Raw genomic sequence first — 27,108 nt, forward strand, 5'->3', positions numbered from 1 at the left:
ATCTGCTGCTCTGCCCTCATCAATCCTCTTTGTTACTTCCTCAAAAACTCATTCAAGTGTTCCTGCCTTCATGCACGATATTCAAAAAAGGAACTACAATCTAATACCCTTTTGAATGACTTCACTGAATCAGCTTCCGCCACCTCATCAGGCAACGCCTTCCAGACCCTACCCATACATTGGGTGAAAAAGGCTTTTCCTCATGTGCTTTTGCTCCTAATTACTTCACAAATCTATACCCTCATTACCAATTCTTTTGAGTCGGAACATTTTCTCTGCTCAGAGCTCATGGTTTTCTATCAAATCGCTCAGCTTTCCTGTCTCCAAGAGAAACCGTCCCAACTTTTCCTAATCTACCTGCATAACTAAAATACCATCCCTGGAACCATATTCTTTTACACTCTCTCTAGTGCCTCAACATCCTTCCTCAAAAGGGTGGTACCCAGAATTGGATGCAATACTCCAGACGAGGCTAGTGTCTCGACCAAGTTGTATAACCTCTCTGTTCATATATCCTATGTCCCAACTGATAGAATTTAGGTTATTATACACTTTATTAACTGGTCTTTTAACTGGTCCTGTGATCTTTAATGTTTTATCTACATAGGCACCAGATTCCCCTGTTCCGACAGTGTTGTACCCTTCATTTTATCTTGTCTCTCCTTGTACTTCCTATTAAAAATGTCAGCTTGCACTTCACTGTATTGAACCCTGTAGAACTTCAAAAAGAATCTATACACTATTCCCTTCACAATTTACAAAGTTTCCAAATTTTGTATCATAAATTTTGGAATTGTGTCCTGTACACCAAGGTCTAGGTCATTAACTATCAGGAAAGGCACTGTGAGGCACAGTGGTTAGCACAGTAGCCTCACAGCATCAGGGACATGGGTTCACTTCTAGCCTTGGGGGACTGTCTATATTCCCTGTGTATGTGTGGGTTTCCTCCAGTTGCTCCGTTTCCTTCCACAGTCCAGTGAAGTGCAGGTTAGGTGGATTGGCCATGCTAAAATTGCCCTGTAATATCTAGCAATGAGCATACTGGGTGGGTTAACCTTGGGAAGTGTATGGTTGCTGGGATAGGGTGGGAAGCTGTTCAGAAGGTAGGTGCAGAGCTGATGGACTGAATGGCCTTTTCCACACTGTGGGAGGCAATTCTGGACTTCTAAAGCTTGACCCAGGTGCATGACTGGGCTTGATTTATAGCACTGGTGATTCAATCTGTGGCAAATGGGAAAATAGAGTGTTTGGGACAATATCATGGGGAAACTCAAAAAAAAAACCCTCCATTGAACTTGCCAAAAATGACGTAGTTGATTTCTGAAAGACTCAGCCCATTAACTGTTTCGCTTCACAGAGATGCTGAAAAACCGGAGTTCATCCAGTACTTCGATTTGGGGGAAAAAAAAAACGAAGCAACATTGGAGGATCCAGGCTGCAAGAATAATTTCAAAAATTGTGAATCATGCTGACACTCTAAAAGGTAGCAGTGGATACACAAGCAGCTAATACCTTGCATAAAAAGTTACATTATTTGGCTCTTAAATATCTTGTTTATGTTGGAGAATTGCACAAAAAGCCAATTCAGAACACATGGTGACTTTTTGCATTTACCTAGCTGGCTATGAACAAAGCACAACTAGGAGGACCAAATAAGGCTGGTAGCAGGAGGTGGATGTTGTTTAATATTTTTACATTACCTTAGGCCACCGACACATATGAAACTAATATTGGTATTAGTCCTTTAGAAATTAATGCTGTTTTAATTTTCTAAATCAAATTGCATTATGTACAGGTACAAAGTAGAAGTGGCTTTTTTGAACTGTGCAAAGTTTATAGAAGACTATGTATTTCTTGACTGGCTTTGGCTTTATATGCACCACCTTGTTCTCAGAAATGTATGATTTTGACAAAAAAAAGCAAAGATTCAGTTCCACAATAGCAATTGTCAATAACAAAAATGTGGTCAAGTATCTTTTAAAAAGGAGAGAGAGTGAAAAACTGCAATAAGTATATCAAACTGTTCAGGAATGTCAGAAGATGTTTTTAAAGAGTTGAAGTAACTATGCCATTTATGCCAAAGGAGTAGTCTGCAAAGCTTCTGCACCATATCCTGGAAGTACATTTGTGTATGCATTTGGCTCGATGTGGAGATTCATGATATTTTGTTGAAGGCCAGCGCCTCAAAACTGCTGAAAATAGATGCAAGATTACTGGTAGCAAATCTCTTTCCAGCTCAGCGTATTAGCAACATTCTTTTTGTTGCATCTCCTCCAAAAACAAGTCAGTTTACAGTCAGAGGTGGATTACTAGTTACAGAGGAAACTCGATTATCAGAATATCAAATTATCCAAAAATCGGATTGTCCGAAGGAGATCTCTAGGTCCCAATAGAAACACTACATCAAAGGAGTGTTTCCAGCAGTGATCGTGTCTTTTGTTTACAGTGATTAAACAGGCACCATCTCCATATGACTGACTTCCCTCCTTCTCTCCTCATGGCCTCACACGCTTTGTGCTGGGGGGGGGGGGGGGGCAGGTTTGGACTGGGTTGGATGGGGTTGGGGGGAGAAACGAGAGAGGGGCAGTGTCCCGTGTGCTGTGTGTTGCTGCAGTCTCCTGAACAGGGAGCAGACTTTAAAACTCCGAGCCCCAGCGGAAAGGCACTTAAAATCGATTTTCCAAATAATTGATTATCTGAATGAAATAGTGCCCGCCCATCTCATTTGGATAAATCGGGTTTCCGCTGTATTACCTTTCAAAGCATTGCCAGCATTCTCATCCAAGAGAAACTTATGATTTTCAGATCTACATAACTTTATTCTCTGAAAAACTTCAGACATCCTACAAATACACAATCACCCTTATCCTTACAATTATTTCCTCACCTGCAGAATGAATGAGTAACGGTAGACGCTTCAGATGCCTAATGGAGCGGTACAATTCCAGATAGCCTCTTGCCCTGAACTTGGAATGCTGTATTTGCAAGTAATATTCAAAGACAGCATAGATAACCGAAAGGATAACTTTTGTAATTGTTATAATTGCCACAGCATTGAAGGACCCAAGGACATTTCTGCAAAGGTCAGCTGGTGTTTCACACAGGAAGACTAAAAGGAATGCCAGAACTACAAAAGTAACCTAGAACAAAGACAGATATTCCATTAATAAAAAGGTAAAAGAACTTGACAGCAAAGCAAATTTATTTTGTTAAAACCAATGAATCCACACGATGCTTTAGTTTTGCATATATGGTTTAATTGCACAAGTTCACTATCATAGAAATATCACAGAAATAGATCAGAGGTGTTTCTTATCTAAACGTCTGTGGTCTCGTATTTATTTATAGGGAGAGTTTATGACTCAAGAGCATGCCCATGTGGGCTTCACTTCAAAATGAAAGTGAATGCCTTCATCCATGACTGTATTTAATAATACCTGGAACACATTTGCATTTGACATGCACAAACTGGCTTCAAGGGTTACAAGTTGGGAAATGCAGGGTTTATAGGGATAGTGGAGGGGAGGGTCACTGTGGGCTCAATGGACTGAACGGCCTGCCTCTACACTGTCTTGATGGATTCTTTTAAATTGCAGATTCATGTTTCTGATAATGGCTTCCTGGTTTTTTGAAGATGACTTAGGTCACATAAAAATGGTTTACAAAATAATTTTTCAACAACCTCAGGTTTATTATTTCATATGCAAGTCAACCTTAATTCAGGACATTAATCAAATCTAATGATGTAGATGTGCTGGTGTTGGACTGCAGTGGACAAAGTTAAAAAAAAATCACAACATCAGGTTATAGTCCAACTGGTTTATTTGAAAGTACAAGCTTTCAGAGTGCTGCTCCTTCACTAGGTAGCTGTTGGACTATAACCTAGCGTTGTGTAATAAATCTAAAATCAGAATCCCTACAGTGTGGAAACAGGCCATTTAGCCCAACTGGTCCACATCAAACAGCATCCCACCCAGACCTATCCCCCTACCTCTATACATCTGCTGGGTAAGCCATCGAGCCTGCATGCCCCTGAACACTACAAAATTTAGTATGACCAATCTGTCTAACTTGCACATCTTTGGAGTGTGGGAGGATATTGCAGCAGCCAGTGGAAATCCATTCAGGCACAGGGAGAACGTGCAAACTCCACATAGACAGTTGCCAGAGGGTAGAATCGAACCCAGCTCCCTCGCACTGTGCGGCAGCAACGTTAATCACTAACCTATTGTGCCACTCAAAACGAAGGTGCCCAGCATGGGCCTCGAACCCATGGCCCGGAGCGTAAAAGTAGATTAGATTAGATTCCCTACACAGTGTGAAAACAGGCCTTTTAGGCCCAACAAGACCCTTCAAAAAGAGTAACCCACCCAGACCCATTTCCTTCTGACTAACGTACCTAACACTATGGGCAATTTAGCACAGCTAATTCACCTGACCTGCACATCTTTGGAGTGTGGGAGGAAACCAGAGCACCCAGAGGAAACCCAGCAGACACAGGGAGAATGTGCAAACTCCACACAGACAGGCAGTCACCCAAGCCTGGAATTGAACCTGGGACCCTGGTGCTGTGAGGCAGCAGTGCTAACCACTAAGCCACTGTGCCGCCCCAAAGCCTGGTATTCCCAGGCGGTCTCCCATCCAAATACTAACCAGGCCTGATTCTGCTTAGCTTCCGAGATCAGACAAGATTGGGCATTTTCAGACTAGTATGGCTATAGGCTGAGCTAGGTCATGGTCCAAAGATTTCAGGAAATTACAGAAATAAGATTTAGGTTTATGGGGTGAAACAGTTTTAAAGAGTACCATAAGTTTTTAAACATATACACCTTTGAAATCCAGAAACAGAAAAAGGTTTTTATTAAATTTACAATTGAAGAATTTTGCCATACACATTATGTTGAAGATCATATAGCTGATAGAGAAATTATTCTGTTAATAACATGTCCATTTTAGAAGAATCATGGAATCATTCATTATAGAAGAGCACTTCAGCCCATAGTATATGTTTGGTAGTACAGACAAATGTACACTGACATTTCTGCTTTTTTTACTATTAGGCGGCACGGTGGCACAGCAGTTAGCACTGCTGTCTCACAGCGCCTGAGACCTGGGTTCAATTCCCGACTCAGGTGACTGACTGTGTGGAGTTTGCACGTTCTCCCTGTGTCTGTGTGGGTTTCCTCTGGGTGCTCCGGTTTCCTCCCACAGTCCAAAGATGCGCGGGTCAGGTGAATTGGCCATGCTAAATTGCCCGTAGTGTTAGGTAAGGGGTAAATGTAGGGAATGGGTGGGTTGCGCTTCAGCGGGTCGGTGTGGACTTGTTGGGCCGAAGGGCCTGTTTCCACACTGTAAGTAATCTAATTTTTAAAAAAAATTTTAAAAATTGGGTAGTTTCTGTATTCACCCGATAAAATACAAAGCAACTACAGCGCTAAGAGAAACCTCACTTTAATGAACTGAATGTAAACGATGTTATTTACTACATAAAATAAATTTTAATCTATTTTCAAAAGATATTATGTTGTCAGATTTTCCTAGTAAAAGTAGCAAATATGAAAAATTATTACTTTGTGGAATTTTCTGTAGAATTACACACTAAGGAAATCAATACTGCACTATAATACAAGTCAAATAATCTCTATTCAGAGAGGTTCCTGTGTAGGAAATCTAACACTCACATGCAGAAATGCTAACAGAATTCCCCAACAGACTGTTGGCACACCTTTGAAATGGGCTCGCATTTCACCAACTAGAGCATCGCCATAAAGGAGGGAATGGTCTATTAGTGGATCCTCTTCCACACTTTGGGTTGCATCAGTGAAGAAGTTCTGAAAAAAAATGACACGAGTAAAAAAATACTGGAGACACCTGACTACATCCTTTGTCCAACAGCATCGGCAGGATGTTTGCTGACACAAGTTAGAGTAATCATGTTCGGCATTGATAGTCTGTAATAAACACACCTTCAACTTTTTGACTTAACTGCACAAAAGGAGACATTTAACGGTAAAACCTTCATATCCTGTTTTCCCACATCATTCCTCTCACACAGCACAAACACTTCCCTGATGAAAGGAACCCAGGTGGATAGTAAATGCATTATACACCAGGCCCAGCTCATTAGGGTACAAATTCCTTTCTTTAGCAGTGTGAAGAAACAGGCACAAGTAGCTTGTCAACAGATTAACAGTACAATGATAGATCCTCTGATACAAACTTGGCTTGCATTTAAACATCAAGACAAAAGGACTTCTCAATTTTTACATTTAAACCATTCTGAAGGGAACAGATCAGCTGCTCAGAATTTCAATAATTCTAGCATATAGGCTGCTGAGGGAGGACAAAAATATTCACATGATCTTCAAATTCAAGGCACAACAGACACTCAGAATTCAGGTAGCTCTGTGGTAAGTAAATTAGTTTTCTAGCTTGTTAAAAATATTTAGATGGATCCGCTGATACAATTAAAAATTCAGCCAAATACACATTTCAGATTCTGCAGTTGAGAAAGTAATTTCTGAAGTTTTTTTTAATAAAAAAATAATTTTAAAACAACAAGCTACTTAACTCTGTGATCTGCCTGTATTGCACGCAAGATAAAGCTTTTCACTGTGCCTTGGTACACGTGACAATAAATTCAATTCAATTTATTATTCGCTGTTTCAATTGTCTAGCTTGTAAAAATTAGATAGTTATCTAATGAAATAGTCAACCATTCCGGGAAAACAAAAAATACAAACTACAAAGTAAATAAAGTCAGACTTTGAATCGCGTCATTGCATCCTCTGAAATCGTTGGCACTTCGGAAATTGCAACTATAGTAACAGCTCCTTCCATTGACAGAAATAATACACAAATCAAAATTCTGCTTTTTTGGTGCTGGGGGATGGAAAAGGAAGAGAGAGAGAGAAAAAAAGAGGAAAAACGCAAATCAAATAAGTATTTACACAAACAAGTTTTAAGAAGGTGCAATTGTTTATAAAAATAAAAAACCCTAATCTTTAAATTGTGCGTTTTTAAAATGGCAAATGGTTAGCATACAATGTCATTGCCTCTTTCAATTGGACCGCAGGATTTGGATCAAGAACAGATCAAAAGATAAAATCATGAAGTTGCTCATTTGTCACCCAATTCCTTTCCATCTCCCATATCATACTAGAAAAGCCCAAAAAAGGTTCAGAGGAGGTGCAATGGATTATTAAAAGTCAGTGATTGGAGTAATGCAATTGTTGAACTAAGCTGCCCTTTTTAAAAAAGAAAGGTTTTAATTAATTACTAGGTTTACTGGCAAAAAAGGTTGGTCCACAATAATTCATCACCTTCATGGCATTGCGGCTTCTATTTGGTTATAAAATTAAGATTGGTACATTCTAAACATTTTCAAAAATTTCATTTTTTTATTTCCGGATTTGCTCTCTGGAAATTAAATAAGTGATTAGCTCCTTAGGACAGATGAACAACATCACTGCAGCCCGACATGGAAAATTCCCATTAAGCTACTCCGAAATGCAACTGGCTGTAAAGTTCTAAAGATTTCTCAAGCACTCAAGGCTAGCTATGAATCTCGGGCCATATTTTTGATCAAGGCAGGCATATCTGTTGGAAAAGTATAGATTGGTTTATTTTATGTCCTATTAAGTTTTCAAACTAAAATGACTGAGTTGAAAATCTATTACAGTCTTTCTGACTTGTATCAGAAAAGAGAGAAAAAAAAATTAGTGAAGGGAGTGTGTGGCAGAAGTACGATTATGATACAGTTTTACTGAAAGACCAAGCAAGTGTTGCAGGTCTGCAACACATTATTATACACAGTTTATAGAGGCGATAAACTCTACTACTACTTAATAGTTACACAAGGATTTTTAAAACAAATATTTTATGGATTAATTTCTAAAATAGTTACCAATGTGTGGAGATTTGTGGTTTCAACATTTTTTGAGGCAGACCCTGACTAAAACAGTGTAAATTAAAAGAGAGAAAAAATGTAATATAGAAACAAAATTGAACAAAAACTCAGACTCAGTTTCTCAAGAAGCCAAAACAAACAGAAGTTTGAAAACCAAAAAAAATTTTCAAGAAAATGACATTTGAAAAGATATTAAATGGACATTTCCCTTTAGTAGTATAAGCATGCTAAACCAGCAGTCTAGATTCAGGAGCTAAAAACATTACTGAGCTGCTTAGTGGACTTAAGCACCAAGACAAGTAGATGCAACAGCTGTGAGTCACTGTGATGAAGATTGTGCTGGTGGAATTGACATTGGTTATATGCTGCTGTCAGCCAGGAATCAAATTAACTCCTAGAAGGAGAGGAAATGAAGTTCCTCCTGAGGAAGACAGGGTTTAAAAAGGACTTTGTGACCAAGTGAAATTGCCAAAATCTCATGGATCCCTGAACCAAATTTGTAAGATCTGCCTTAGTTTTATTTAAATTTATATTTCAACTACAAACTGCCTGTTCATTCATGTTTAGCTCATGTTGCTTTTGCATCTTAGGGAGTATAGAATGTGGCTGGACAGGCCGCTCAATGTGATGGATTTATGAAAACTGGACAATAAATGAGGCATGCTGAGAATTTGAGACAAGCCTTGACCAAATTGACTGTGCTCAAAGACTCTGGAATAAACATGCTGCAGAATCCAGACAGGCTGCAGCTGCAGACAGAAAGTATACAACTGACCTAACAGCTACAGTCCATACAATGCACTTACATTTGAATGCAACAGAATTGACTCGATTGATATACCCAAGACAAAAATCAGAAACAGTTGCATAAATCAGACACAGGAGTGCCTCACACTATTATTTGGAAAGGACTTCAGGCCAATGGTCCACTTCGGTGCAGTGAGAGGCAGGAGCCGGGAGGAGGTGACATTGGTGCGAGGTGATTGTCGGGAAGGCCGGTAAGTATATTTGAACTCCTTACCTTCAGCCAGCAAGGGAGGAGCAAGCAAAGGATTTCTGGGAAGGGAAGTAGAACAGTTTATATTTGCGTGGTTGCGTTACCCGAGACACTACTCAGGTAGTGTCTGCCACCCATCCTCCTCCTCCTCCTACCTTAAAAAAGAAGTTGTGGGAGCCAGATTGATAAGGTAAGGTAACTAGTTTATTCCTAATCCCTTTTTTTTTTAAAAGTAGTCACTTTGGGAGTTAGAATAGTGGGAATGGAGTTTAGGGCAGTGGAATGTTCCTCCTGCAGAATGTGGGAAGTAAGGGTCACCACTGGTGTCCCTGCTGACTACATCTGTGGGAAGTGCATCCAACACCAGCTCCTCGAAAACCGCGTTAGGGAACTGGAGCTGGATGAACTTCGGATCATTCGGGAGGCAGAGTGGGTTATTGACAGGACTTAGAGAGGTAGTCACTCCCCAGATAAAAGAAAAAGACAGATGAGTGACCGTTAGGGGACAGAAAGGGAACCGACAGGCAGTGTAGGGATCCCCTGTGGCCATCCCCCTCAACAATAAGTATACCATTTTAGATATTGTTTGCGGGGGGGGGGGGGGGGGAGAGAGGAGGAGAATTACTTACCACAGGAAAGCAGTGGGGCACATGCTGCTCAGAAGGGAAGGGGGAAAGAGAAACAGAGCAGTAGTCATTGGGGACTCGATAATTAGGGGACAGATAAGAGGTTCTGTGGGAACGAGAGAGACTCATGGCTGGAGTGTTGCCTCCTGGGTGCCAGGGTCTGTGATGTCTCTGATCGCGTATTTGGGATCCTTCAGGGGGACAGAGAGCAGCCCCCAAGTCGTGGTCCACATTGGCACCAACAACATAAGTCCCCATCGCTCTTCCGACCGGAGGCAGAAATTCAGGGAGCTAGGATGGAAGCTTAGAGCTAGAACAAACCGTTGTTTTCTCTGGTTTGCTGCCTGTGCCAAGTGCTAGTGAGGAGAGGAACAGGGAGAGAAAGGAGTTGAACATGTGGCTACAGGGATGGTGCGGGGGGAGGGTTTTGAGTTTTTGGATAATTGGAGCTCTTTCTGGGGTAGGTGGGACCTCTACAAGCAGGATGGTCTTCATCTAAACCAGAGGGATAACAATATCCTGGGTGGGAAATTCACTAAAGCTATTAAGGTGGATTTAAACTAATACAGCAGGGGGGTGGGAACCAAAATTGTAGGACAGGTACAGAAGAGGATGAGAGTAGGGAGTTCCAAAATAAAGTATCCGACACTGGCAAGTGAGAACCTGGTTTGAAGTGTGTGTATTTCAACTTGAGGAGCATCTGAAATAAAGTGGGTGAACTGGCAGCGTGGGTGGTACCTGGGACTTCGATGTTGGAGCCATTACAGAGACATGGATAGAGCAGGAATGGCTGTTGCAGGTTCTAGGATTCAGATGTTTCAGTCAGAACAGAGAAGATGGTAAAAGGTTTGGGGGGGGGGGGGGGGGGGGGGTTGGAAAGAGGGTGTGGCATTGTTGATCAGGGACAATATTACAGTTGTAGAAAGGATGTTAACTGAAGTAGTATGGGCTGAGGTTAGAAAAACAGGAAAGGAGAAGTCACCATGCTGGGAGTTTTCTGTAGACCTCCAAATAGTTCCAGAGATGTAGAGAAAAGGATATCAAAGATGATTCTTGATAGGAGTGAGAGGGGCAGGGTAGTTGTCACGGGGGACTTCAACTATCCAAATATTGACTGGGATCACTACAGTACGAGTACTATAGATGGGTCAGTTTTTGTCCAGTCTGTGCAGGAGGGCTTCCTGTCAGTATGTAGACAGGCCTACAAGGGGCGAAGCCACTTTAGATTTAGTACTGGGTAACGAGCCTGGCCAGGTGTTAGATTTGGAAGTAGGTGAGCACTTTGGAGACAGTGATCACAATTCGGTCGGGTTTAGTTCAGTGATGGAGAAGGGATAGGTGTACTCCACCGAACAAGAGTTACAGCTGTGGAGAGGGAAATTACAATGTAATTAGGAAAGATTTAGGAAGCTTAGAACGGGGATGAGCACATTAAAAATGTGCTTATTCAAGGAAACGCTTGTGTGTGTCCTAGATAGGTATGTACCTGTCAGGTGGGGGGGGGGGAAAGAAGACGAAGACGAGGAGGACGAAGACGAAGACGAAGACGAGGAGGACGAAGACGAAGACGAGGAGGACGAAGACGAAGACGAGGAGGACGAAGACGAGGAGGACGAGGACGAGGAGGACGAAGACGAGGAGGACGAGGACGAGGAGGACGAGGACGAAGACGAAGACGAAGAGGACGAAGACGAAGACGAAGAGGACGAAGACGAGGACAAGGACTTATGTTAGGACAAAAATGTGAAAACTCAGTTAGGGTGCTTGAGGGTTACAAGGAAGTCAGGAAAGACCTAAAAAAAAGAGAGCTCAGACGAGCCAGGAGGAGACTTGAGAAGCTGTTGGATAGGATCAGGGTTAACCCTAAGGCTTTCCATAGGTATGTCAGGAATAAAAGAATGATGAGATTAAATTAGGGTCAATCAAGGATAATAGTGTGAAGTTGTGTGTGGAGTCAGAGGACATTGGGAAAGCACTAAATAAATATTTTGACAGTGTTCACTATAGAAAATGAAAAATGTTGGTGAGGAAGATCTAGACTAGAAGAGATTGAGGTTCACAAGGAAGAGGTATTAGAAATACTGCAGAGTGTGAAAATAGACAAGTCCCCGGGCCAGATGGGATCTATCCTAGGATCCTCTGGGAAGCAAGGGAAGAGATTGCCAAGCCTTTGGCATTGATCTTCAAATCATCATTGTCTACAGGAATAGTGCCTGAGGACTGGAGGATAGCAAATTAGATTACTTAGTGTGGAAACAGGCCCTTCGGCCCAACAAGTCCACACCGACCCGCCGAAGCGCATCCCACCCATTCTCCCACATTTACCCCTGCACCTAACACTACGGGCAATTTAGTTTGTCCAATTCACCAGACCTGCACATCTTTAGACTGTGGGAGGAAACCGGAGCATCCGGAGGAAACCCACGCAGACACGGGGAGAACGTGCAAACTCCACACAGTCAGTCGCTCGAGTCGGGAATTGAACCCAGGTCTCTGACGCTGTGAGGCAGCAGTGCTAACCACTGTGCCACCGTGCCGCCCTTGTGATTCCCTTGTTCAAAAAGGGTAGTAGAGACAACCCTGGTAATTATAGACCAGTGAGTCTCACTTCAGTTGTTGGTAAAGTGTTGGAAAAGGTTATAAAGGGATAGGATTTATAACCATCTAGAAAAGAATAATCTGATCAGGGACAGTCAGCACGGTTTTGTGAAGGGTAGGTCGTGCCTAACTAATCTTCTTGTGTTTTTTGACAAAGTGACGAAACAGGTAGATGAGAGCAAACCAGTTGTGTGGTGTATATGGATTTCAGCAAGGCATTCAATAAGGTTCCCCACAGATGGCTACTATACAAAATACGGAGGAATGGGATTGTGGGAGACATAGCAGTTTGGATCAGTAATTGGCTTACTGAAAGAAAACAGAAGGTTGTAGTTGATGGAACGTGTTCATCTCGGTGTCCAGTTACTAGCGGCGTACCGCAAGGGTCGGTGTTGGGTCCACTGCTATTGGTCATTTTTATAAATGGCCTGGATGAGGGCTTAGAAGGGTGGGTTAGTAAATTTGCAGATGACACTAAGGTCGGTGGAGTTGTGGATAGTGACGAAGGATGTAGTAGGTTGCAGAGAGACATAGATAGGATGCAGGGCTGGGCTGAGAGGTGGCAAATAGAGTTTAAATGTGGACAAGTGTGAGGTGATACACTTTGGACAGAGTAATCGGAATACAAAGTACTGGGCTAATGGTAGGATTCTTGGGAGTGCAGGTGAGCAGAGAGATCTCGGTGTCCATGTACACAGATCCCTGAAAAGTTGCCACCCAAACTGACAGGGTTGTTAAGAAGGTATACAGTGTTTTGACCTTTATTAATAGAGGGATGGAGTTCCGGAACCAGGAGGTTATGCTGCAGCTGTACAAAGCTCTGGTATGGCCACACTTGGAGTATAGTGTACAGTTCTGGTCACCGCATTATAAGAAGGATGTGGAAGCTTTGGAAAGGGTGCAGAGGAGATTTACTAGGATGTTGCCCGATTTGGAAGGAATGTCTTAGGAGGAAAGGCTGAAGGCCTTGGGGCTGTTCTCGTTAGAGAGAAGGTTGAGAGGTGACTCAATAGAGACATACAAGATAATCAGAGGGTTAGATAGGGTGGACAGGGAGAGCCTTTTTCCAAGTATGGGAATGGCAAACACGAGGGAACACAACTTTAAAGTGACGGGAGATAGGTATAAGACAGATGTCAGAGGTAGTTTCTTTACTCAGCTCTCTGAGTAAGGATATGGAATGCTTTGCATGCAACGGTAGTAAATTCGCCAAGTTTAAGTGCATTTAAGTCGTCATTAGACAGGCATATGGACATACATGGAATAGTGTAGGTGGAATGGGCTTCAGATTAGTATGACAGGGTGGCGCAACAGAGGGCCGAAGGGCCTGTACTGCGCTGTAATGTTCCATATTCTATGATTACCTGACCTGCTTGTGCCCAACACCTCCACAAATGGATGCTCAAGGACCACCCTGCCATTGACATGTCAAGGTCTGGTTGGATCCGATCAATCAGGGTGATTGAGCCCCGATTGATCTATTAGAGGACGCTTAAGATCCTCCGAAAAAGGGCAAGGAGACTTCTAAAAGTATAGAATCACTACAACACCACCCTGAGGAGCTGTAACTCAAGATCAACCGTGAAGAAAAGAAAAGACGAGAGAAGACCACATAATCATTGCCACACGTATCAAAGCAGATCTAGTGTGGTGGTTCCTGATCATCTAGAGAGTTGAGTTAAAGCACATAGTTGACCAGATTTATACTGTAAATTGTTAGTTTGTAGTGTATTTTGTTAAATATTATAGGTTATTACTATTAAAAGGTTTCTTTGCTACATAAAAAGTGTTAAAACACATTGTAGCAGACGCAAAGCTAAATTAGTGTTTGCTTTATTGATATTTGTACAATTAAAAAAATCTTGCTTCAAACTGTGGAAATTCATAGTTATTTACTAAAAGAAAAACTCTTTCATTTAAAAAAGGTGATCTAAGATATAAACAGCATGTAGATCAGAGATAAATCGCTCAACTTTTAAAACTCACGTTACAGATGGTTAATTGGTGGTTAGTTACATCACATTTGAGAATAATTTGCTGTGGATTGGTGAACACTTTTCAGCACCGGAGATCAAACCAAAGGTTCAGCAGCAAATAACTAACATTTTCTAATTAAGCATTACAAAATGTGAAGGTGTGCAGAAAACCAGAGTGAAAGGTACTGTTGGCATAAAACAGGAGTGATGAATGAATACCAGAATGGTGCCTTGCCTGCTGGTATTTACAGCAGTTTCTAGCATCTGCAGTATTTTGTTTCTGTAATGATTTATTCACTGTCACCAAGGAGTTCTGCTCTTCTTCCTGACACCATTTTAACTCGTCTCTGCTTTATTCATTTTCATTGCATTCCATTTCCCCTCCAGCCTGTCGGTCTCAATTTCCAATCAATACAACTACAATTACATCTATTTTATTACTAACAGCAGTTGCCAGTATTATTCAGAAACATAGAATATAGGAAGAAACCATTCGATCCTTCAAGCGTGCTCAACATTCATTCTGATCATCCAACGCAACCTGTTCCTGCTTTGCCCCCTACCCCATGTCCTTTGATCCCTTTAGCCTCAAATACGATGATCAAATTCTTCTTGAAGATCATGAAATGTTGTTTTGGTCTTAACTGCTTTCTATGGTTGCGATTTCACAGGCTGGCCACTCTCCGGGTGAATAAATCTCTCGTCTCGGTCCTAAATGGTTTACTATGTATCCTCAGACAGTGACACTTAATTCTGGATTCCCCACTATTGGTAACATCCTTCTTGCATCTACCTCTGTTGGATCCTTGTGAAACTTTATAGGTTTCTATGAAACTCCAGCAAATATAATCCTAACCACTTCAGCCACAGAGTTGCCATTCCACGAATCAATCAGTCTGGTAAACCTTTGCTGCACTCAGTCTATAGGAAGGGCCTCCTTCCTCAGTTAAGATCATAACTGCACACAATATTTGAGATGTGGTGTCACAAATAAAAAGGTCCTGTACAATTGCAGCAAGTCATCCTCGTTCCTATATTCAAAACCTTTCATTATGAGGGGCAAAATACCATTTGTTGTCTTTACTGCCTGCTACACATGCATGCTTACCTTCAGCCATTGGTATAGGAAGACACCCAGGTCTTATTGCACATTCCCTTCTTACAATTTATAGTCATCTACATAACAATCCACCTTCCTGTTTTTGCTACCGAAGTGGGTAACCTCATTCTTCCACATTATATGCATCAGCCATGCATTAGCCCACTCAATGAGCTTGAAATAATCACACTGAAGTATCTCTGCGTCCTCCTCACAGTTCACCCTCCCACCCAATTTTATGTCATCTGCAAATCTGGAATATATTTAGTTTCTTCATGTAAATTATTAATATGCATTGCGACTAGCTGCAGGTTCAAACACTGATCCTTACAATTTCCCACTAGTCACTGCCTGTCATTTGAATGTTTGCTATTGTCTTTCCACCATCATCCTTCTCAGTCAGATCTCCCACTCCATCATAGCCAACTTGTATCTCATACTATTGTAGTTTCCTCTATTTACATTCAGGATCATAGTCTCGGAATCAACTGCATTACCCTCCGGCTTGATGAATAATTCATATTATCCCAAGGGGCGTCACACAACTAGATTGCCAAAATATTACTATACCCTGGCTATGGTTGGTCTCACAACATATTGGTTGAGAAAACCATTTTGTATACACTCCAGGAATTCCTTCTCTTATAGTACAGTTTCTGATTTGATTTGTCCAATCTATATGCATATTAAAGTTATCCATAATTTCAGATACGAATGCGCAGCAGGTCAGGCAGCATCCAAGGAACAGGAGAATTGATGTTTCGGGCATAAGCCCTTCTTCAGGTTCCTGAAGAAGGGCTTATGCCCGAAACGTCGATTCTCCTGTTCCTTGAATGCTGCCTGACCTGCTCGCATTTGCAGCAACACATTTTCAGCTCTGATCTCCAGCATCTGCAGTCCTCACTTTCTCCTCATAATTTCAGATATTCCACTGTTGCATGAATCTCTAACTTCCTGTTTAATGCCAATCCCAAAAATCACTCCTACATTTTGGGGTCTATCTACAACAACCAATATATTTTGCCGCTTGGTATTTCTAAGCTCTTCAGATTCCACATAGTCAGAGATAAAACTCTTCCTCACTATTGCATTAAAAAAAAATTTCCTTTAGCCAGGTGGTGTACAACTCCACCATCTTTTCATTTTAGTTTGTCCTTCCTAAATACAGAATCTTGTAAATGTTCAATTCTCATCTCTAGTCACCCTACTGCTCAATTTCCATAATCCTGATTATATCATTCCTGCTTTCACTTATTTACACAATTAATTCATCCACTTTATTGCCAATGCTTGGCACATTAATGCACAATGCTTGTGGCCTTTTCTTTTTATTGTTAGTTGCCCTGTTTCTACTATTTTCACTGTGGTGTTGTTTGATCCTGGCCTTGGATTTCTCTAACCAATCACTTTTCTTAGTCCCCAGTCTTTTGTTCTTTTCCTCTATTCCCCTTTCTCAGACTCCTTGCATAGGTTCCTGTTGCCCCATTTTGGTTTAAAGCCTCCAAAACCACTCCAGAACATAGAACATGTGATGTTGCGCCGAACTGTGGAACCAATCTGAAGCCTATCTATCCTACACTATTCCATTTTCATCCATATGCCTATGCAATGACCATTTAAAATGTTCTTAAAAGTTGGCGAGTCTACTACTGTTGCAGACAGTGCGTTCCACGCCCCTACTACTGAGTGAAGAAACTACCTCTGAAATCTGTCCTATATCTATCACCCCTCATGCTAGCCATCACCATCTGAGAAAAAAAAAGGCTCTCACTATCCACCATATAATTTAATCAGAAGGTTAGATATGTCTCAATTAAGTCACCGGTCAACCTTCTTCTCTAACGAAAACAGTTTCAAGTCCCTCAGCCTTTCCTCATAAGACCTTCCCTCCATACCAGGCAAGAACCTAATAAATATCCTTCAGCAAATACTCCCATCGTGCTCAGGTGTAACTCACTCAATTTGTGCTGGTCCCACCTTCTCCGGAATCAGTCCCAGTGTCCCATGCACCTGCAACCCAACCCTCCTTCTTGCACCATCTTTCAGCCACATATTCATTTGTTAATTCCTGCTATTTCTACATATGGCACTGATAGCAATCCAGAGATTACCACATTTAAAAGAAGGTTCTACTTTAAAAAAAAACTTCCTAACTCTCTACATTATGTTTTTACATCCTGATTCCCTCGGCACCCCCCTCCCCCACCAAAAGCTATTTTGTTTGTACCAATGTGTACCATGACCACAGGCTATTTACTCCTCCTCCAAAATGTTCTGTAGCTACTCAGTGACATCATACCATTCTCGGGTCTCATGTGAGGCTACAGAAATGCCTAACTATCGCACTTATAATTGAATCCTTTACATTCTCATTTTTCACTCCTCCCCTGTATTATGACAGAGTCCACACCCCTCTGCTAATTAAAATGAAACGCCCAGAAAAGCTTGCCTTGCCATCTGTTAAAAAAATGTCTGAATGAAAGAAGATCCCCGATTTCCACTGTATAAATAAAGTAACAATTTATTCATCCCTAACAGTGAACACTAACTAAAACTATTAACAAAATCGAGCACTCTTTCCGCTAACCCCTTAGCTTAACAATTCTATTAATATGCTGTTCCAATAAGACAATTATTAAGCATTACATTAACTTAATCTCAAGTCCATAATCTCTTATGCTGTTTTCCTTCTGGTCTTCTCTCTGGGTCACCATCTTTCTTTTTTACTGGGAGTACTTTTATAGGGAAAAAAAAATGTACCTTTCAACGGATATAGTGCCTTCTGAGATTTCTTTGAGAGCAAGATGTTCATTTCTTTGAATAGCTCTCTGGCTCTACAGCAGCTGTTCTGACCAATTTTCAAAATGCCCACTTTTTTTAAAAAGAAAAATACACCCAAAATCAGACCAATGAGATAGAACAATGTTGACAATACAATAAATTCAGACTCAGTTGGGTTTTAGTACTCTGGGCATAGTTTAAACTAATTGGTTAAATTTGAATGGTTGTCAAAGAGCAACCAAAACTCAGGTATCCATTTAACATCCAATTGTTACAGGTATCTATTTTGGAACAGCCTGTCTCTTAGCTGTTGTGTTTTGGCAGCTATGGCTGTACTTCAAGTTTAAAAATTCAGAAAACACTATTTTAAAGTGAACATACATTCTTTTATCTTTATAACAGTTTTTGCTTTACCTGACAAGTCATTTCCTTGCACAGAATCCAAAGTTTTGCAGGGGAATACTGCAGAAGTCTGCTGCACTGTCAGTCTAGTCCTGTTGTACCACCTGGTGGTCACCCATTCCCTTCCTGCTTGTGGAATGATCATTTTCCAATGTTACATTTGCTAATTTATATCTATTGGACCTATCCAGAGCCTAGGGATATAGCTGCTAACAGTGAATACAGCAAGGTCATATCTGAGAGATGATCCGCTTTGCAATTTTACACCTAAAAAGTGAAACAATTACATTGACTAAATGGTACAGTTGAAAGTAAGAGTAATAGTAACTCATTGCAATCGATTGCATTTCAAAACGATTTCAATAGTTCCATGTACTTTCTGATGTTGTGGAAAGCAACATGTTATTGCGAGTTTCATCCTTAATAAAAAAGGACAGCAAACAACACATTGTTAGTGGTAACCACAAAAGAACAATGACCTGCCAGGCTCTGTATCTAAGGAAGTATATTTTGGCTTTAGAGGGGGTACAAAGGATGCTTACTTGAATGATTCCAGGAATGAAGGAGTTGTCACGTGAGGAGCAATTGAGGACTCTGGGTCCATATTAGATGGAATTTTTAAAAGGATGATGAGGGAAACACATTGAAAGTTACAGAATAGAGAGAGGCCTGATAGAGGGGAATTGGAGGAGAAGAAGATGTCTGTCCACTAGGTGGAGGGATTTGGACTTGAAGGCACAGCCTCAGAGTGAATCAACCCTCTAGAATTGAGACAAGGAAGAATTATTTTTCAGCTAAAAAGGTGGAGAAACTTATTTGCTGAGAAGATGGAGGAAGCCAAGTCATTGAATTTGTATGTAAAACAGATAACTAGGTTCTTTTTAGTAAGGGGATCAAAGATTATGGAGAGAAGGCAGGAGAATGGGATTGAGAAACAACAGGGATGACCAAATGGTGGAGCAGACTTGATGGGCCGAATGGCTTAATTCTTATGGTCTTATGATAGACTGATAGAACTGTAGAAGAGAATAAAGAAGACGACCATAATGCAAACCAATTGTGAAAGGTTTCAATTAAGTAACAATAGGTGGTGCAGAGTCAAGATGCAAAGTATTCAGTCAATACAATTAAATACATCCTTGCCTTTCTTCCACCATCAAGGAAGCTCAAAAGTGCCTAATCTTTTGATTAGGCACTTAAAGTTTTCCAGATTCAACAGGAGATGAATAATTTTGGACTGTAACCTCGGCTCCCAATGGTTTCTATATTCTTTGAAAGTTTTACCCTGTTGAGCAGCTGTACTGTCATTCACACCTTTAGGCACATCATTAGTTTCTTATTCCAGTTTCTTTACCTTGCACCACCAACCCTTTTGTTATTTAATCTCTCCAGTCTTTTACCCTCTGTTTGTTTTTACCTCCAAGCTCCTTACCAATCTTTCAACTATTTAAAGCCTGTTACATTTCTAACTTTTTCCAGTCCAGATAGAAAGTCAACAAGCTTACAGTAGATGCTAACACTATCTCTCTGCAGAAGTTGCCTGACTAGCATTTCCAACATAGTCAGTCACAGAGATGTACAGCATGGAAACAGACCCTTCGGTCCAACCTGTCCATGCCGACCAGATATCCCAACCCAATCTAGTACCACCAGCCAGCACATGTCCCTCCAAAGCCTTCCTATTCTTATACCCATCCAAATGCCTTTAAGTTGCAATTGTACTAGCCTCTTATACTTTTAATTTAAACTCAAGATTGTGGACCGTCTGATGCAAAACAATGCTGCTGTTTTTGTCCTACTCGGACACAGGATTTGTTCCATATGTCATCTTGCACAGTTTACATTTCGGAATTGGGAGGGGGCAAACTGTCCACTGGTTGGAGCCAAACTTGGCTGTGGTGATTCAAGGTTACTCATCGCAGCTCAGGACATATTAGCAGGAGCTCTTCAGGGGAGCGAACTAGATCAAACCATCTTCAGCTCCTTCAAAAGACATTCCCTCCATAAGATCTGAACTGGGGACAGTCACCGATGATTGGTGCTGAAGCTTGCACATTCATGACTCCTCAGATACTGAAGCAGTCCACATTCACATGCAACAAGATTCAACAATATCCAGGCTTGGACTGACAAATGACAACATTTATGCTAACACAAGCCAGGCAATGACCACCATCCTTTGACATTTAATAGTGTTACTGTTAAGAAATCCCCACTGTCAACATCCTGGGGTTATAAATTTGACAAGAAACTCAACTGACTTTCCATATAAATACAGTGGCTACAAATGCAGGTCAGACACTAGAAATACCGTGGTGAGTAATTCACCTCCTGAGTCCCAACACCTGCCCACCAACTACAAAGCACAAAATCAGGAATGTGTTGGAATACTTCCCACTTGTCTGGGTGGATGGCAGCTCCAACAGGACAAGAATCTTGACACCATTCAAGACAAAGCAGCCCACTGACTGGCACCACATTCGCAAGCATCCACTCCCCCCACCATTTATGCAAGAACAACAGTGTGTACTGTCTACAAGATGCACTGTAGAAGCTCACCAAAATTCATGAGACAACATCACTCAAAACCCCAACCACTTCTTTCTAGAAGGTCAAGGGCAGCAGATACATGAGAGAATAGCACCACCTGCAAATTCCCTTCCAAGCTCTCACCATTCTGACTTGGAAATATCACTGTTCTTTCACAATCGCTGGGTCAGAATCACAATTCCCTCCCTAGCGGGTCAACCTACACAGATGTACTACAGCAGGTCAAGGTGGCTGTACACCACCACCTCAAGTGCAATTATGGATGCGTAATAAATGCTGGCCAACAAGAAACAAAGAGGATTGATGAGGGCAGAGCTGCAGATGTGATCTGTATGGACTTCAGTAAGGCATTCGACAAGATTCCTTATGGGAGACTGGTGAACATGGTTAGATTTCAAGGAACACATTTGGATACAGAACTGGCTCAAAAGGTAGAAGAGAGTGGTGGGGGAGGGTTATTTTCCAGACTGGAAGCCTGTGTCCAGTGGAGTGCCACAAGTATCGGTGCTGGGTCCTCTACTTTTCATCATTTATGTAAATGATTTGGATGTGAGCATAAAAGAGGTACAGTTAGTAAGTTTGCTGATGACACCAAAATTGGAGGTGTCGTGGACAGCAAAGAAGGTTACCTCAGATTACAACTGGATCTTGATCAGATGGGCCAATGGGCTGAGAAGTGGCAGATGGAGTTTAATTTAGATAAATGCGGGGTGCTGCATTTTGGAAAATTAAATCTTTGCAAGACTTATACACATAATGGTAAGGTCCTAAGGAGTGTTGCTGAACAAAGAGAGCTTGGAGTGCAGGTCCGTAGCTCCTTGAAAGTGGAGTCGCAGATAGATTGGATAGTGAAGGCGGCATTTGGTATGCTTTCCTTTATTGGTCAGAGTATTGAGTACAGGAGTTGGGAGGTCATGTTGTGGCTGTACAGGACATTGGTTAGGCCACTGTTGGAATATTGCGTGCAAATCTGGTCTCCTTCCTATCGGAAAGATGTCGTGAAACTTGAAAGGGTTCAGAAAAGATTTACAAGGATATTGGCAGGGTTGGAGGACTTGAGTGAGAGAGAGAGGTTGAATAGGCTAAGGCTGTTTTCCCAGGAGCGTCAGAGGCGGAGGGGTGACCTTATAGAGGTTTATAAAATAATGAGGGGCACGGATAAGATAATAGACAAAGTCTTTTGCCTGGAGTGGGGGAGTCCAGAACTAGAGGGCATAGGTTTAGGGTGAGAGGAGAAAGATATAAAAGAGACCAAAGAGGCAACTTTTTCACACAGAGGGTGGTATGGGTATGGAATGAGCTGCCAGAGGATGTTGTGGAGGCCAGTACAATTGCAACTATTGGGTATATGAATAGGAAGGGTTTGGAGGGATATGGGCCAGGTGCTGGCAGGTGGGACTAGGTTGGGTTGGGATATCTGGTCGGCATGGACGGGTTGGACCAAAGGGTCTGTTTCCATGCTGTACATCTCTATGACTCTAAGTGAATAAAAAAAGTCTTGCCATCACATTAACTATTCCACCATCTTTTGATATCACTACTTTAGCAATATCTTGTTCCTCTCCCATTTGAAATTTCGTGTCTTTCCAGGTTTTGTGTTTACCTTTCCATTTTCCTATGTACAACAAAAACTTCTATGCAAATGTTAACATTTCCGGTCACTCAACCATTGTAGAGATACTTGTTGAACATTTCTACCGTTTTCTGTTACTTAATCATAAGCTGTGTAAGGTGCACCTTTTAAATAATGTCCTAGAAATTGAGCATTAACCAAGAGGGTGAGCACCTCGTTATATTGGTGCAAGACTTTACTTTTCCCAAAGTAAAAAATGAGGTCTGCAGATGCTGGAGATCACAGCTGAAAATGTGGTGCTGGTCAAAGCATAGCAGGTCAGGCAGCATCTCAGGAATAGGGAATTCGACGTTTCGAGCATAAGCCCTTCATCAGGAATGAGAGAGTGTAGCCAAGCAGGCTAAGATAAAAGGTAGGGAGGAGGGACTTGGGGGAGGGGCGATGGAGGTGGGATAGGTGGAGTTTCTGTGCAGAGGAGATGACCTGGGGAGTGCAGTGAGAGACTCACTGAAATCCTTGTAGAGGGAGGAAGAGAGCTTCTTCAAGGAAGGCATCCTTGCAAGAGGATTCGCAGCAGGTTAAAATCTTCGAGTGAAAAAATGAGGTCTGCAGATGCTGGAGATCACAGCTGAAAATGTGGTTCTTCCTCCCTCTACAAGGATTTCAGTGAGTCTCTCTCTCACTGCACCCCCCAGGTCATCTCCTCTGCACAGAAACTCCACCTATCCCACCTCCATCGCCCCTCCCCCAAGTCCCTCCTCCCTACCTTTTATCTTAGCCTGCTTGGCTACTCTCTCTCATTCCTGATGAAGGGCTTATGCTCAAAACGTCGAATTCCCTATTCCTGAGATGCTGCCTAACCAGCTGTGCTTTGACCAGCACCACATTTTCAGCTTTACTTTTCCCAAACTCTACAGTATCAATATTATGAGAAAAATCATTTGGAAGCCACTCAAAATAAAAGTCAGTATTTCAAGAGATAGTTGGGATAAATTTAAAAATGAAAAATAAATTTTTAGAATCTCCAAAGAGCAAAATTCATGCAAAATTGATTTGTTGTGCATCAGTTTAGTGAATCACTGGCTCAAACCACTTGTGTTCTTTCAATTGTTCCTTCATTTTCAATGGAATGTAAGTACTACATCCTAAACAGATATACACTACTATTTTTCTAAGAGTGTTACCCTCCAGGTTAATTGTAAATGGGCACACAATAACTAACCTCTTTCATTTCAAATTACAAAAGAATGGAGAGTAGGTGAGAAACTGCCAGCAATAAAGCAAGGCCTCACTTCAACCTCCTCTTCTCGCTGATAATAGACTCAGTGGCCATCATTCTTTTTCTTTGATAAACGATTTCCCAAGGATTAACAGCCGCCTAAAAAACAAAGTCTGCTTTTTAGCACATGGTTGGGAAATCAGATCCAGGAATCAAAGGAAATAACAACAACTAGTTAACAACATATTTTGGGCATGTTAAGCAGCTGCTGCCAGATGTAAATTTTTTATTTACTAGATAAGTTTGCTTGTTGAGCCAATAGATTTGTTGTCAGACATTTTAACACCATGCAAGGTAACATCACCAGTGAGCTTCCAATAAAGCGCTGGTGTTCTATCCCGCTTCCTATTTATCTGTCTTGGTCTGTTGTGGTGGGTGATGTCACTTCTGGTTCTTTTTCTGAGAGGTTGTTAAATGTGGGCCAAAATCGATGTGTTTGTTAATGGAGTTCCAGTTCATACAGCTAATGGCAGGACCCTGAACAACATTGATGTATAGAGAGATCTTGGGATTCAAGTCTATAGCTCCCTGAACGTGGCCATAAGTAGACAGGGCGGTGAAGACAGTTTATGGCATGGTTGCCTTTACTGATCAGGGGACTGAGTACAAGTCAGATTGCCATGTTGTGGTTTTTAAGATGTTGGTTAGACCACATTTAGAGCATTGTGTTCAATTCTGGTCACCACATTACAGGAAGGACATGGAGGCTTTGGAGGGCGCAGAAGAGGTTTACTAGGATGCTGCCTGAATTAGATGGTATGAGCTATAAGAGGCCAGAAAAACTCAGCTTGTTTTCTCTGGAGCAAATGCAGAAGGGAAATTTCAAATTATGAGATGCATAGATAGGGTTGACAGTCAGATTTGTTTTCCCCAGAATGGAGGGATATGGATCAAAAGCTGGCAGAAGGATCAGTTTAATATGGAATCATGTTCAACACAACAATGAGCATTAAAGGGCCTGCTCCTGTACTGTATTGTTTTGTGTTTTAATTCCATGTTTCATACCCTCCAAATGAGGTTTTTGTCCAGCTGCAATATTGAAACAACTCCCAGTCACAAATCACATCTCAAAAGGTAACTAGGCATGAACAATAAATACTGGCCAGCCAGCAACAACCAAATTCCATAAAATGAATAAAAAGGCTAATTCAACCATATTACCCACAAAATCATTTACTTCTTGTCTCCACTGCCATTATCTAATTCACAGCAAGATCTGCTTGCCTACTACTTCTACTAAAATTTACAATTGTAACAGAGTACAAATTCCACCAGTAATCTCAGTCTCTACTTCTAAAATTCAAGCTACTATTCATTCTCAATTTTGATTTATTTATCGTTTGTAGCCATGTGACCAGCTGCTTAGTTCTGAAATTTATTTCACAGACCACTCTCTCTTCTCAGTGTATATATTTGACAAACTGTTGCCTAAATATATCAATTTTTGTTTGAGCTCCTGCCACACAGAGGATACACTGTGGCTAATAAAAAAGGAGACAAATCCATAAGCTTCTAACAGAGAACTGGCCAACTGGATCAGCTGAATTTGGGCTATCCCTATTTAGTTGGGGAACGTTGGATGCAGTCATACTTTCAGTTTCATAATGGTGTGGATTCACCTGCACACGAAAACAAACGATAAGTCATGTTTAAAACTTGAGGAACATGATTTATTTGGAAAAAAAAATCAGCTCGAAACACCAGACAGAACACTTCCTGAAGTTGCTAAATAGGGTGATGTAATAAAACAAAGAACTGCGGATGCGGGAAGTTTGAAACAAAAACAGAAATAGCTGGAAAAATTCAGCAGGTCTGGCATCATTTGCGGACAAAGTTAAAAATCACACAACAAACAGGTTGCTTGACTTTTAAAACTTTGTCCACCCCAGTCCAACAGCGGCTCCTCCTCACCATCATCTGTGGAGAAGGAGGAGAGTTAAAGCTTTCGGGCCCAGTGACCCTCCTTCAGAAATCAGTTCTGCTGAGCTTCTCCGAGTAAAAAATGAGGTCTGCAGATGCTGGAGATCACAGCTGCAAATGTGTTGCTGGTCAAAGCACAGCAGGCCAGGCAGCATCTCAGGAATAGAGAATTCGACGTTTCGAGCACAAGCCCTTCATCAGGAATCCTGATGAAGGGCTTGTGCTCGAAACGTCGAATTCTCTATTCCTGAGATGCTGCCTGGCCTGCTGTGCTTTGACCAGCAACACATTTGCAGCTGCTGAGCTTCTCCAGCAAATTCTCTTTCGAAACCAAAAAGGATGCATGAGATATAGTCCTTAAGATACATTCGCATCGCTTTATATACGTAAAAGAAAAGCTTTGCAAATTTGCTTCACATGTATTAAAAAACAGGGCGGGGGGGAGGGAACCCAAAGCATTAGCAACAACTTGTGTAAACCCTGCTGTCCACAAGACCTTGTCCACAGTGGGGAGGGGGCGGGGCTTGTAGGCAGTGATTGACAGCCGCCCCGCTCCGACATCCTCCGCAGCGGATGCAGCGAAGCCGTGAGTTAAAACGGAATTTGCCTGCCGCTGACTCACCTCCTGCCGCTGCCTCGGCTCCGAGTTCATCCTGAGCGGTAGGCGCGAGATAAATAGAGAAACCCCAAAGAACGAGGTGGAGTTAACTGAGCCCGGCGTCACAGGCTCCACACTGACACCACCCCCGGTGTCTTACCGCCCCGTGCGTTACTCGTCCGTCACACAATCCCGTCCCGACCTCTCAGTGGCTGCGGCTCTAGGTTCCGCACTTAAATTCTTCCCCAGCCTCGAGCTGCAAACCACCTACGCACGTGGGGGGAGAGATCACCTGCCAGAGACAGAGACACAGAGAGAGAGAGAGACAGACAGACAGAGAGAGAGAGAGACAGACAGAGAGAGAGAGAGACACAGACAGACAGAGAGAGAGAGAGAGAGACAGACAGACAGACAGACAGAGAGAGAGAGAGAGAGAGAGACAGACAGACAGAGAGAGACACAGACAGACAGACAGACAGAGAGGATTCCTGATGAAGGGCTTATGCTCGAAACGTCGAATTCTCTATTCCTGAGATGCTGCCTAACCTGCTGTGCTTTGACCAGCAACACATTTGCAGCAGTGTCCTGGAGAAACTGAGTAGTGTGTCAGAGGGAAAATACAGAGAGAGAATGTGTGTGTGTGTGGCCTGGAGAAACTGAGCAGTATATTAGAGAGAAAATACAGACAGAGAGAGTGTGTGTGTCCTGGAGAAACTAAGCAGTGTGTTACAGAGCAAATACAGATAGACAGGGAGAGTGTGTCCTGGAGAAACTGAGCAGTGTTTTAGAGAGAAAATAGA

The 27,108-nt window shown here is 41.9% G+C and overlaps 1 protein-coding gene across 2 annotated transcripts in view; it reads right to left on the reverse strand.

Moving 5' to 3' along the window:
- Positions 1–26,479, reverse strand: part of tmem192 (transmembrane protein 192) — a 47,059-nt gene extending 20,580 nt beyond the window's left edge. Inside the window, exons 1-4 of one of the 2 annotated variants that reach the window (XM_060832736.1) lie at positions 26,333–26,479; positions 23,734–23,889; positions 5,682–5,831; positions 2,888–3,140 (exon numbers count right to left, since the gene is read on the reverse strand). In XM_060832736.1, the coding sequence (XP_060688719.1) occupies positions 2,888–3,140; positions 5,682–5,831; positions 23,734–23,742 (412 nt within the window). In that variant the 5' untranslated portion in view covers positions 23,743–23,889; positions 26,333–26,479. The remainder of the gene's footprint in view (positions 1–2,887; positions 3,141–5,681; positions 5,832–23,733; positions 23,890–26,332) is intronic. The other variant, XM_060832725.1, reaches the window with a different exon arrangement.
- Positions 26,480–27,108: the final 629 nt, after the last annotated feature.

This window comes from Hemiscyllium ocellatum, chromosome 1, assembly GCF_020745735.1.
Source record: "Hemiscyllium ocellatum isolate sHemOce1 chromosome 1, sHemOce1.pat.X.cur, whole genome shotgun sequence".
Taxonomy (NCBI): Eukaryota; Metazoa; Chordata; class Chondrichthyes; order Orectolobiformes; family Hemiscylliidae; genus Hemiscyllium; species Hemiscyllium ocellatum.